This window comes from Mesoplodon mirus (assembly GCF_964341445.2).
Source record: "Mesoplodon mirus genome assembly, chromosome: 4".
In the NCBI taxonomy this organism is placed as follows: domain Eukaryota; kingdom Metazoa; phylum Chordata; class Mammalia; order Artiodactyla; family Ziphiidae; genus Mesoplodon; species Mesoplodon mirus.
Window position 1 is genome coordinate 113,120,051 of NC_138979.1, and position 14,026 is coordinate 113,134,076.

The 14,026-nt window shown below is 39.8% G+C and overlaps 1 protein-coding gene across 1 annotated transcript in view; it reads left to right on the forward strand.

Annotated features, from left to right (window-relative positions):
• The first annotated feature begins 8,179 nt into the window (after positions 1-8,179).
• Positions 8,180-14,026, forward strand: part of RPGRIP1 (RPGR interacting protein 1) — a 72,229-nt gene continuing 66,382 nt past the window's right edge. The window contains exons 1-5 of the mRNA XM_082619416.1: positions 8,180-8,258; positions 8,777-8,908; positions 9,574-9,679; positions 12,470-12,493; positions 13,413-13,559. Of these exons, the coding sequence (XP_082475542.1) occupies positions 8,787-8,908; positions 9,574-9,679; positions 12,470-12,493; positions 13,413-13,559 (399 nt within the window). The 5' untranslated portion in view covers positions 8,180-8,258; positions 8,777-8,786. The remainder of the gene's footprint in view (positions 8,259-8,776; positions 8,909-9,573; positions 9,680-12,469; positions 12,494-13,412; positions 13,560-14,026) is intronic.

Genomic DNA, 14,026 nt, shown 5'->3' on the forward strand with positions numbered 1-14,026 from the left:
TGTTGTCATAATATACAATGTAAAATTATTTCCTCACAAAATAATTATTAGTTAATAGGTTTTAAAAAGACTTGTCAATTAACTTTATGGTAGACAAAACTATCAGACACCCTCTTAACCAATAACTGAAGTTAACATTAATGGTAATGAGACTGGTGGAGATACCAACATTATGTGCCTCCTGATATAATGCACTGAGAAGAGTATAGCTTCAGTTCTGTGGGATTCCTGCCCCAAATGCATAACCTGAACCCATTATGAAGAAACATCAGACAAACCCTAACTGAGGGACATTCTACAAAGGAATTGGCCTTTACTCTGTGCTCTTAAAATGTCAAAGTCATGAAAGACAAGAAGAAACTAAAAAAACTATTCTAAAGTGAAGCAGACTAAAGAGACATGGCAATCGAATGCAACACATGGTCCTGAATTGTTGAAATTTGAATGATCTATGGGTTAGATGGTAAAATGATATTAATGTTAATTTCCTGATTTTGATGGATATACTGTGCCTATGTACATATGTTCTTCTTTTTAGGAAATATACAGTGAATTCTATAGAAGTAATGGGACATCGTGTTTATAACTTCCTTGTAAGTGGTTCCAAAAAGTAATATGTAGAAAATATATGTAATTTATATATTATGTAACATATATATATGTAGAAAGAGAGAGAAAGAATAGGATAAGGCAAATGAAGTAAAAGGTAACAATTGTGGAATCTAAGTGAAGGGGATATTGGAGTTCTGTGTATTATTCTTGCAAATTTTCTGTAATTTTGAAATTATTTCAAAATAAAAACTTATTAAGAGAATCGTAAGAAAATAAATGAACTTTAAAAATTGTGAAAAAAAATGTGAATCACTATATATTGTACACCTATAACTTATATAATATTGTATATCAACTATATTTCAAGTTAAAAAAAAGAAAGGAAAGAGACATTATTTATTGCTTTTCTTTTAGGAACAAAATAATTCGAAGATGTTATAACATATGAGGATGAATAAACCCTAGTGGCAATTATGGCTAACCTGTCTAGCTGAGCCAAAGCTAGTTGATTCATGTGAGATAGATGGGGAAAAGAAGTCTCCAGAAGGGAAGCCAAGCACCTGGCCCAAGGCCTGAGAGTTTTACTTGATTTCCAAAAGGTTAAATCATTCGTATGCAGGGATTGTATTGCGGGAGGGGAGAGATCGGTTACTGGAAAAAAGGAGGAGGGGGATGACTTGCCTGAATCAGGAATTGCTGGCGTCATGCTGGTCTTCTTGAGACCAAATAGATTGCATAGATAGAGATCCAAACTCCTTTAGATAATATTCTCTACTTGGGAAGACTGTGTCATTAACTGAACAAACAGTCTTTCAGTATCATTTAATCAGACAAGACTATTCATAGAAAGTCATTGTGTAGGAAGTCTTAGCCTCATAGGAAGATATCTGAGACACAGCTGACTTAATCTGGGTCAGGAGGGTTAACGATTCGCTGGAGGAAGGAATAGAATCAGAGACTAGCCAGATCCCTGACTTCCATGAATTCATCTCACCTAAAGATTTCTCCTTCATATGCATGATTTTCATCTGCAATGATTACACATGCTATTACCCACTCTGTTTTCATCTTCTCTCATTCCTATCCTAGCATAAAGAGGTCCTTCAAAATTAGGCAGTAGGATGGCTTCTTGCCTAGAGGGACCAACTCAAGACACAGACTGAGAGAAAAAAAGTCTGCAAAACATATATACAACAAAGAACTTATATTCAGAATTTACAAAGAACTCTTACAACTCAACAATAAAAATATTTTTAAAAATCCAACAATAAAAAAATGAGCAAAAGATTTGAACACGCTTTATTTAAGAAGAAATGCAGATAGCATATAGCACACAAGAAATGTTCAACATCATTTGTCATTAAGGAAATGTAAATTAATAATGCAAATTAATACACTTAAAACCACTATATACCCACTAGGATGGCTAAAATTAAAAAGACCAAGTGTTGATGAGATGTAGAGGAACTGGAACTCTCATACCCTGCTGGTGGGAATATAATATGGTATAATCCCTTTGGAAAACAGTTTGGCAATTTTTTTAAAAAGTTAAACATGTACCTACCTTATGACCCAACTATTTCACTCCTGTGTATATACCCAGAGAAATGAAAACATATGTTACACAAAGATTTATACACAGATATTTATAGTAGCTCTGTTTGTAATAACCAAAAACTGGAAATAATCCAAATGTCCATCAACAGTAAATGGATAAATAAATTATGGTTTATACAGAATACTACCAGCAATCAAAAGGAACTATTGATAAATGAAACACCACATATGAATCTCAAAATAATACTCCTGAGTGAAAGCAGTCAGACAAAAAAAAAAAAGGGACTTTCCTGGAGGTCCGGCAGTTAAGACCCCACACTTCCAAGGCAGGGAACGCGGGTTCAATCCCTGGTTTGGGGCATCCCCCGCTCCAAAAAAAAAAAAAAAAAAACCACTGGGTATATAATGGATGATTCGAACTATATAAAATTCTAGAAAATGGAAACTAATTTGAAGTGACATAAAACATATGTATCAGTGGTTGCCTGGGAACAAAGGTGTGGGCTGGGGCTAGGATGGGGTGGAGAGGAATGGATTGCTAAGGGGCACAAGGAAACTTGGCAATGATGGGTATGTTCATTATCTTTTTTTTCTTCTTTTATATGTTCATTATCTTAATTGTGGTGATGGTTTCACAGATACATACCTATGTCAAAATTAATCAGATTTTACACTTTAAGTATGTTCAGGGTGATACATGTCAATTATACTTCAATAAAGTTATTATTTTTAAAACTTACATTTCATCATTTCCAAAGGATAGATTGGAGAGGTGGCAGTGGTAGCTTAGGTAGTTCTGAGACTAAGGTTCTGAGCTCTCTTTCTTCCAGGGAAGGAGCTGTATTTTGAGCTCTGGGTTTTAGAATGGCTGCTACAAGATCAGAGCTGACTCTAGACTAGTGAACACTCACACACTCAAAGGTGTACTGTAGTTTCCTCTGCTTAGATCAAGCAGAGGCTCTATTCCAAGGAGGCAGCTTTGGGGACAATTTCTCCAAGGCGATGACTCTTGGTACTCAAGAAAAGTTTCTATCCTTTTCCTTACTGGGGATTTGAAGACAGTTGTGGGCACAATCCTTATCTAGGTCCAAATTATCTAATGAGGAGGAAAAATAAAAGAGTGGATTAAAAATAAAAATTAAGTAGACTAAAAGCCCTATTTGATACTTTTAGAAAGAGAATATACTTTCCAGACAGGAGGTTGAGTCATATGCTGGAATGATTTTCCACTTCCAGGAGTGACATGGAATGATAAAGAGGTCCATTGGTACACATTTCTTATACTTCCTGAATTTCCTCTTAAACACATGACTCAAAATAGATTCAAGGGCTTCCCTGGTGGCGCAGTGGTTGAGAGTCCACCTGCCGATGCAGGGGACACAGGTTCGTGCCCTGGTCTGGGAAGATCCCACATGCCGCGGAGTGGCTGGGCCCGTGAGCCATGCCTGCGCGTCCGGAGCCTGTGCTCCGCAACGGGAGAGGCCACAACAGTGAGAGGCCCGCGTACCGCAAAAAAAAAAAAAAAAAAAAAAAAAAAAGATTCAAGCCCTCTGGGCAAGATGTGGTGAGAGATATGATGGGTTAAAAAATTACATGTAAAAATAATCTCCATTTACCCTCTCCTGGGACTTTAGGTAAGAATATAAAGACTCAACTACCCTTGAGCAGGATGACCCGGGAAGAATTGGAGGACAGTTTGTTTCGTCTTCGTGAAGAGCACATGTTGGTGAAGGAGCTTTTTTGGAAGCAACAGGAAGAGATCAAAAGGTACCCAGAGTTCTCCTTAAGTCTTTAGAAGCTGTATCTACACCAGGCCTACACCACAATAAACCAAAAAGAATACATTTTCCTGAGATGTCTACACCAGAAAACAATTCAAATGTCAAGGATGGTTAACTCCAAAAATAATTTTTGAAGCAATATTGCTTTATTCTGTTTTCTTGCCAGACACATCAATAGACTGTGGCCATAGTTCATAAAGCATCATCAGAGTTATTCCAACCTAAAGAGCAAGAGACTGGGCAGGCTTCTGCCCTGGTCACAAAAGAGAGAACGGGGACGGAGGAAATGGCCAAAATCTCAGGGGACCAAATGCTGCAGGGGCAAGGGAAGGGGTTTTTATTTACCAAAAATCATATTGATCATTTACTGTATGCAGGCATGTTATACGTGCTTTATATGTGTTAACTCATTTAATACTATTTAATACTGTGAAAGAATCATCATTAAGAATGAAAGGGAGGGGCTTCCCTGGGGGCACAGTGGTTGAGAGTCTGCCTGCCGATGCAGGGGACACGGGTTCGTGCCCCGGTCCGGGAAGATCCCACATGCCGCAGAGCGGCTGGGCCCGTGAGCCATGGCCGCTGAGCCTGTGTGTCCGGAGCCTGTGGTCTGCAACGGGAGAGCCCACAACAGTGAGAGGCCCGTGTACTGCAAAAAAAAAAAAAAAAAAGAATGAAAGGGAGTGCAAAGAGGTTAAGTAACTTGCCCAAGGTCATAGCCAGTGGGTGGCAGAGCTGAAAGCTCTTAACTCCAAAATATACCATACACAGTGACTTTAGGGTATTGGCTTTCAAAAGTATATCTTTTGGGTGCAGACCTGGAAAAGAATCTGAGATGGGGTGTGGGTAGATAAATAGACGGGCAGAATGAGAGTTCTGAAACTGGGGGGTTAATATCTAGGACATATTTTGAAGATATTTGTGTCAATGCCTCCCAGCCAAAGACCACCAGGAACACACCTATAGCTGGGCAAGTTGGGTTAATTACTGCTGTAGCTTGAAAAAGTGCACACCATGGGCATCTCAGTAAGACTGTTAGAAAGAGCCTATTACAGTATTTTGGCTTCAGTTGGGTGATTTTGGCTTCAGTTGGGTGATTTGGGGGAGGGTCCAAGGTAACAGAAGTTTGCTCTAGATTCGGTACTGTCAGAAAGCAGGGGCAGTTCTATGTTTGGATATCTCAATGTCTTATCTACGGGGAGGTTAGACTAGAGTGAGGCTAAAGCTGTAATTGGGAAAGAAGCAGCAGTCACTCATATTAGCCAGGAGAGGAGCACGTTTGGTATTCTGCAGGTGGCAGAGTGAACTTGTTTTTGTCTGGGCTGAGACAAAAGTATGCAGCAGCCTTGTTTGGTATCACTCTATCATGGTCTCAGAGTGGCCTTCTGTGATGTTGTTGTTCTGTGAGATTATGTCCAACAGCGCAGTAACATGGCCTAGTTATGAACGCCAGGCCACCAAACAACGCTGAGGACTAGATATGTCAGACCAATTCCCCTATGTCAAGAGCATTGCTTTGCTTTCTCATTGGTAATCCCCAGGAGTGGTTCAGAGCTTCATTTAGAATCTACAGTATTGTAAGCTTCCACTGTATGCCAACACTCTTCAGAATTGGAGATTCTTTTTTTGTTTTTTGTTTTTTTTGCGTTACGTGGGCCTCTCACTGTTGTGGCCTCTCCCGTTGCAGAGCACAGGCTCTGTACGCGCAGGCCCAGCGGGCATGGCTCATGGGCCTAGCCGCTCCGCCGTGGCATGTGGTATCTTCCCGGACCGGGGCACGAACACGTGTCCCCTGCATCGGCAGGCGGACTCTTAACCACTGCGCCACCAGGGAAGCCCTGAATTGGAGATTCTTTTATATTGTGGAGAACTCGAGAATCCAGTGAAGCCAGATGGTTACATGGGCCAAAAAACCTTGTCTGTTGGTCAGTAACCAAAAAATACTTGAGGTTATAGATAGTAAGTGGCTAAATTGGATTCTATCCCCTCAGACTTGGGGCAAGTTACCTAGCTGTTTAATGCCTTGATCTCTTTATCTGGATATAATGATATGTAATAATAATAGCTAACTCCTACAGTGCTTACAACACACCATCACTGTTCAAAGCCCTTTATATATATTAACTTATTTTATCCTCATAACAATCCAATGAGCAGGTACTATTTTTATCTTTATTTATAGATGAGGAAACTGAGCACAAAAGGTTAATGACATGCCCCAGGCCACATAGTCAGTAAATGTCAGAACTGGCAGGCAGTGGGAACACAGAATCTGATGGTAATGGTTAAAAGTATGATTTTAGGTCAAGATAATAAATAGTAATTGACTATCCATTGTAGGTAAGGCTCAGTGTAAGCAGGGTGGGTATAGAGGAATAATCCTTAGAGTGGGCACATATACAGGAATGTGTGGACAGTTGGGACTGGAGAAGTAAATATTAAAATTTCTACATATATTTAATTATCTCCCTTTTAAAAATTAGTATTTTTGTTTCTGTTTTATAATGACCATAATTGACTAGTACAAAAGAAACTGTATACAATTTAAAAATAAATATACACACGAATATACTGAAGACTGCCTCATTTTTTACTAAGAGAGTATGTGAGCACTGCAACAGAATGAACAAAGACAGACACCAAGATGTCCCTGCTGTGAAAGAGTTAGAGTGTATTGGGGGCAGAAAATTAATTTTTAAGTGTAAATAGTGGACTACAGCACATAAGTTTATATCAGAGATCAATTCAGATTATTAACCACCAGATAAACTGTAGAGATAGTAACTGTCGTAGAAGGAGAGGGCACGAGCCACCGGCTCTCTTTTTGCCCACAGGATGAGGACAGCCTTGTTCCGGTCAGCCGCAGCAGGCCGGGACCGGAGGGCCGAGGTGGCAGCGGTGGAGCAGCTCTCGGGGTCTGCGAGGCGGCGGCGAAACGCGGGGTGGCGGCAGCGGCCCCCCAAGCACCTGCGCCCCCCGCCGCACGGGCTGCAACTGCAGTTCCAGCGCGTCGGCCCCCCTGCTCCCCGTTGCACCCAGCCTCGCGTCCACGCGGGACACAGACAGCTCCACACCGCCGGGGCGGCGGGGACCGAGAAACCCAAGAGGGGTGAGGCTCAGGGCCAAGTCCCCAACAGGGCCAAAACACTGGGAAGGATTGATTTGCCAGCCACATTTTCCTCCTACTGCTTTATTCCACCCACCACGCCCATTTTGTTCTTTTGTTCTCTTTCCTTTCTACCTCCCTAAAATCTTTTTTTCCTGAGTAGGATGTCCAGTTCAAAGTTCTCAGTTCACCATGCAGTACTGCTGAGGGGAGAATCAGACAATGGAAATGGGAACTTTGCTGGTCAAGTTCTGCCGGGCTCTAGAAAACAGAGATAACGTTGATGACCTGCTTAGGTGTGAGCGGCAGTGATCTTAAGACAGGTCCCTCTCCTGGGACTCTGGGACTCTGGGCTAAGTGGCCTGTGCCTCTAAAACTGGGGTTCTTCACCTTTTGGGGGAAATGGACTACTTTGCAACCATGATCAAAAGCTAGGCGTTCTCCCAAGAAAAATGCACATACACATAGACAAAACTTTGCATACAATTCCATGGGTTCAGAGATTGTCAAAGCCTATTCCTGAAGTCCAGGCCTGGAAATCAGTCTGTTAAGTGAGGAGCTGCAGGTTTTCATCTTCCTGTATCCCAAGTGGCTAAGCGTCTCTGGCTGCTATGGAACCCAACACTGAATTAAATATAGTGCTGTGTGTAAATTTCCTTCACCTGGCCTACTCATCCCTGTTTTAGGTCCATGGGAATGGGCTGTCTTAACCCTGGGGACTCAATGTTAGGTTTTGTTCAGCACAGTCCTGTATTTTCAAGCTCCCTCCTTGAGCCAACAAAATCTTTGTGAAAACAGCTAGAAGTAGAAAAACTAAATAAGTCTAAATTTCAATTCAGTTTGACTTCAGCATTATTGAATACCAGTTATATACTAGGCACTAGAGACAATGATGCATTAGAGTTAGACACAGTCCCTGCTCTTCTTCCCCTTTATACTGACCTACTTGAGAGTCTGTAGTCTCGCTGACTTATTAAATCAGTAGTTGCATATCTATGCAAGAGTAAAAACTGAGAAGCTCCCCTCTGAGATCATTGGTCATATAAGGATTTCCTCCAGATCTCAAGGCTCCCTACTTCCAGCACTTGGTGTTCCATTTCTAGCACTTGGGGTTCTGGAAAAATCTGTTGCCAGAGTCTGCATCTTCTGTCTAAACTTTCAGAGTCAAGGGACAGGCTGAGCTACACAGCTCCTCCCACATTCAAGGAACATGTGACAAATGAAAAAGCCAGAGGTGAAGTATCCAGTGAACCCAGCGAACAGTGAGTTCTTTTCCTTTATCCTGCGCTGTTACTCCTTCAACTTTAATTGAAAAAACCTCATTTAGGGAACAAGTGAATGTTGCCATTTTTGAGTCTTTCCAGAATAATCAGAGAAGATGAAAGTCAGCCCAATTTGGAAGTTGTCAAATTCCAACTTCATTGCTTAAAAATGGAAAATAAACATCTCTTTGTCTTCCAAGGAAAGGAAAATAAAGGCCCTTTCCTTAATTGAAGGTATTCCCTCTCTTTCCCTTTATATTTTCCCCCTTAGGTCATAATTCACTTATATTTCTGTTTGACACTGGAAAGCTATATTTGGTAAGTTTATCCTCCACATATGCCAAGATTACTAACTCCTCTAAGTTCTTTTTATATATGTGAGAGCCCAGTTCTAAACCCCTATAACAGCAGTTTCTAATTCTTCTTTTTGTATTTAATATTCCTAATTTTAACAGTATAATCTCTTTTAACAAAGTCATAATTATGATTAAACTCACTGGTCTATGCATGCCTAACAGTGCCCACATTATGACCAGCGATACTATGCAAGTGGAAGAACCACCCAAGTCTTCTGAGAAAATGTGGTCCAAAGATGAGAATTTTGCACAGAGAAGCTCTTTGGAGTGTGCTCAGAAGGCCACAGAGCTTCGGTAAGGTTGTGGCATTCCATGCCTCAAGCCATAATGAACTGAAAAAGAGGTTCTTGTTTGTACCTTTCTTCCATCTCAGAGGAAAAGAGAATGCTTGGGATTAATTCAATCTGAGAAGTAGACCTGGAGGCCCAAGTGGTTAAGGAATGGATTAACATAAAAGGGATGCTTATATATAATAAAAGGTCTGCTGCTTCACTTCATAGAAGGAAAACTATTTCATCCTCATCACCAGATGGGGGCTCTCAGCCCCCACTGTGCATCAGTCCCTGGAAAACTTTTTTTTTTTTTTTTTTTACGTGGCTGGTCTGTTTTAGTCCCTGGAAAACTTTTTTAAAAATAGACTTTATTTTTTAGAGCAGTTTTAGGTTCACAACAAAATTGAGCATAAGGTACAGAGATTTCCCGTATACCTCCCTGCCACTTCTCCCCACATTGCCTCCTTCACTGTCCACATCCCACAGCAGCTAGAATTGGGAATCTCTGAGACAGAGTCTAGCGAACCCACATCCTCCCCCAATACCTTTCAAATGATAAAGAAAACATGATCTCTTAGGTTCAGAAATAACGATCTTCCCTTGTGTCCCTGTCCATATCCACAGGGGGAAAAGTACTTAACTCTGTCCATTCACAGAGGATATTTTAGCACTGTCTTCTTTCTCCAGAGCTTCCATTAAGGAGAATATACAGCTGATTCAACTTAAGAAGCTCTTACATGAAAGGAATACTTCTTTGGCAGTGACAAAAGCACAATTAACAGAAGTTCAAGCTGTGAGTTGCCATCATCAGCTGTGCCTTTTGGGGGGAAGAAAATCAATTAGTTAAGAGATTTGTATTATTTTCTCCACTTTACACACGGGAGACCACAATGGAGAGAAACTAAGTTGCTTGTCGAAAGTCACACAATTGTGATGAATTGGGAGATTGGGATTGACATGTATACACTGTTGTGTATAAAATGGATGACTAATAAGAACCTGTTGTATAAAAAAATTAAATTAAATTTAAAAAAAAGAAAGTCACACAATAGATAGGTGATGTTCAAATCCAAGCCTTACAACTCAGAATCCATTCTTTTTCCAGTACTTGCCATTATCCCTCTGCTGGGAAGAAGGCTCAAGCCCTGCCTGCTAAGGTGGAATTAAGTGAGGTTACCTTGTGTCAGGTTAAGTTCCAAGCCAAAAACCACAACCAGAGTTTAATTAAACTTGGGGAGCCAAGAGCAGTCACAGGGGAGGGGAAGGAAACCAGATTACTGAGCACTTTCTATGTGACGGACTTTGTCCTAGATACTTAGAATCATGATCTCATTTAAGCCTGACAACAGCCATAAAGGTAAGTACGTTTAACGGATGAGGGAACTGAGCCCCAAAGAAGTTAAGTAGCTTGCTCAAGTTATAAAAATAGCAAGAGGCAGAGCAGGATTTGAGTCCAGTTTTATCTGGCATCAAGGCTCACACTCTTCTCACTACCAGACAATGGAAACTCATATCTGAACGGTAGAAATAGGGCATAGAGGTTCTAAATAATAGATTGGCACCATTCTTTTATTGAATAAACATTTATTGACTACCACGAACTGTGCAAAGCACTTGGATACAAAGATTAAAAAGATAATTAAGACAGCTCCTGCCTTCAAGGAACTTACAAGAGTGAGAGGACAAGATGTAAACAAGTACAACTATCCACAAACAGGGTATGGGTCAGACACAAAAGAGAGAATAGTCAGATCCACCAGAGGATGGGGCACAGGATCTGAAAAGGATCCATAAGAGATTCTATTCGTGAGCCAAATACTGACAGTTTGGCAGGTGTTAAAGAGCGTGCAAGAGAGGGAAGGGCTTTCCGGGGAAGAGTGGTGTAGGCCACGGCACAGAGATGAGAAACATCAGGGATCAGGTCATGGAGGTCTTATCAGGAATTTAGACTTTATCCTAAAGACAGTGAGAGCTGCAGAAAGGTTTTAAGCAAGTTCATAACATGATCAATTTTTTTTCCCCAAAGAGATCACTTTGCCTTTTTTTAATGTCCAAAATATTTTGAAATACATTTTAATAAAAAAAATAATACTTTCAAGAAACTATTATAAAGCACTAATAATGATTAATTCTGGGTAGTAGTAGAATTATAGATGACTGCTATTATAGTACTTATACTTTTCTGATATTTTCAACTAATCAAAAATGACAAAACTACCAGGAAATATCATCTGGCAGCAGAGTGAATGATAGGTTGGCTGGTACAAGACTGGAGGTAACAGATGAGTACAGTGATCCAAGGGAGGCAGGATGAGGGTCCCAACCAAGGCAGTGAGAGAGGCTCACAGAGAAAGGACTGTGTTGGGAGAGGTCCAGGAAGTGGAAGAACGGACTTAATCACCAAAGTAGAGTGGGTGAGGGAAAAGGAGAAATGAGAGATGACTCCTGGGTCTCTAGCTTGGGTGATTAAATGATGGTGCCATTCACTGAGATTAGCTACAGCTGGTGCTGCCCTTGGTATGTCTGTTTTGATTGGGACTAAAGGCATCTGTACAAGGCCAAACTCCAAACCTATGTTTTGTAGAGAACTGTGCATATGCTCATATTCTTTTGATTCGGTTAATTTTGGTAGCACTGAAAGGATGGGAAATCTGGGAAGGAAGGTATTTTAAAGTTGTATGGGTAAATAGCTATATTTGTGGAATTAGATTTTTTTAAAAATCCATCTATTCTTCCATTGCATTAAAGGAAGAAAGGGAGAAAGCCATTCTGAATTGAATGTCCTTGCCCATATTAGTGGTAGTGGTAAAGATGACCTAAAATGGTGAATAATTTTCTAAAATGTAGGTTTTACAATTTGATTTTTTTAAGCAATTTACCTTTCTAGTCATGCTTACTTACACATATACTAAGATAAGTTTGCATCCTCTTAATCCCTTAGCAGTAAAATGTGGTCAGTAGTGCAGACTCTGGAGTCACACAGGCTGCAGTAAAGTTCTGCCTCAGCCCCTTGAAAGCTGTGCAATTCTGGTCAAGTTAGCTCTATGAGCTTTGGGTTTCTCATTTTTAAAGTTTAGATAACAATACCTCTCAGATTTGTTGTAAGGATTAAATGAGATAATATATGTGAAACAATTATGATGATCATAATGTAAGAGATAATGAAACACAGTAACATATAACATAGGAATTACTCAACCAATAATAGTAGCTGTTGTTGTGAGTTTGGCTATTGTTGTTTTTTCTATTTCTAAAACTGGAAAGAGACCTTTCTGAAGCCTGATGAGTAAGAGATGGCACCTAGTTTGAAAATAAAATACTTCTTAGAAAATCCACCAAGTGCAATGCAAATGTGAATAAATTACCCTTCATCCTTTTTAAAGAAATGGTGTCATCTATTACATTCAGGACTGCCTGGCAAGCTAGGGCAGGGGAAAAGGAGCAGCAATTAGTAAACAGGCACACAAATTGACTTGATTTATGGGAATTTTTTATAACGTCTTTTAAAATAAATATTTAAACATTTGTATTATAAACATCAAGTTGATATATCAATAGAATAATACTTTTTTCTTTCTTTCAGGCATATGAAACTCTGCTCCAGAAGGTACTTAATAAAGATTCCTTAACTCTCTGTTTCTTAGTAATCAGAGGAATGAAACCCAAATGAATCTTCATCTTCAAGTAACATAACACCAGAATTTAGCTAACTATATCAAAGTTATTATGTTATATAATTTTTATTGAGACAAATGGTACTATCACTATTATTGGAAGATACTGCATTGTTTTCACAAAAATTGAAATATGAGATCTGAGTTGAGAAATATTTGGAATAGTATTTTTCAGCCTATTGCTACAGAGAATTATAGCATTTGTTCAAAAATTCCTAAGAGTAGTCCTCTAGCGTGTGGGAGGTGGTAAGATATAGCAAAGTTGTTGCAAACCTTCTCTGGTGTTACTAAATATTTGCACCTCTGTGAGTGGGGTACAGGTGAAGCAAGGTAAGTGTCCGTGATTAAGAGTCACTAAGGCAGAGTTCCCAACACGACCAGCCACAACTGTTCCTCACCAGAAGGAACATGGTCATGCTGGGAACTCTGCCAGAAAAATGCACTTAACTTCTAGAGTTAACATGTTACTTTGCTAGGGGCAAAAGGAGAAATATTTCATCATAAAAAGCATTCACATAGCTTAGAAGGTAAAGGCAGCTGAGAAAGGTGGCACTTAATTTAGAATCAGGGTTGAATTTGAACCTTGGGAAAATTAAGGCTCCAGTGACAAATTACAGTTTCCCAGAGTGGAAAATCCTCACTAACAGGGAAATGGTATTTCCTGAGAAATGCTAGGGTGGAAAACAAGGTCAATTTACAGTGCAAATTTTGATTTATCAAAATTTGATTTATACTATAAATCAAAGCCCTTCTTGGAGACATCCACTAGGGAATGCTCCAGTTGTTTGTATCTTGAGACCCCTCCTGCTGAGTGATATAAACATTCCCAGAGCAACTTTCCTTTTGCCCCAGAATCAGGGAATCCTGGGTACAGCCCATGATGCCCTCCTCAGCCAAGTGAATGAGCTCAGAGCAGAGCTGAAGGAGGAGAGCAAGAAGGCTGTGAGCTTGAAAAGCCAACTGGAAGATGTGTCCATCCTGCAGACAACACTGAAAGAGGTAAATAACAATAATAATTAAAAGATACCATCAGTTGTATGTGACATTCCAATTTCAGAGATGTTAAAAAGTGTATCTTAGCAAAAATATGGGTATTTTATTTTTTCAAATAAGAAAAATGAGATTCCAAGTGGTTAAATAACTTGCTCAAGATTATACCATTAGGGGAAAAACTGGGAATTATATTTATGTCTGTTCTCCGAAGTCTTTTCTCTATTATAATGTTCTGCTGTTTCCCTAACAGTAGAAACCCAGATACCATGAAAATTTAATTCAGAGAATCCTCATTAATTCCAATTAAAATTTCTATCACACCTTCAATTGGTTCAAGTCTTTATAGTTGAATGGATCCTCATAGACATAGGAGATGAACATAGAAAATCTCCCACCCAAGTCCCACCCTGCAACAGAAAAAAGGGAGACCCTGTGCAAGGCAATAGATTTAAAAATCTTATCTCAGGCACTCT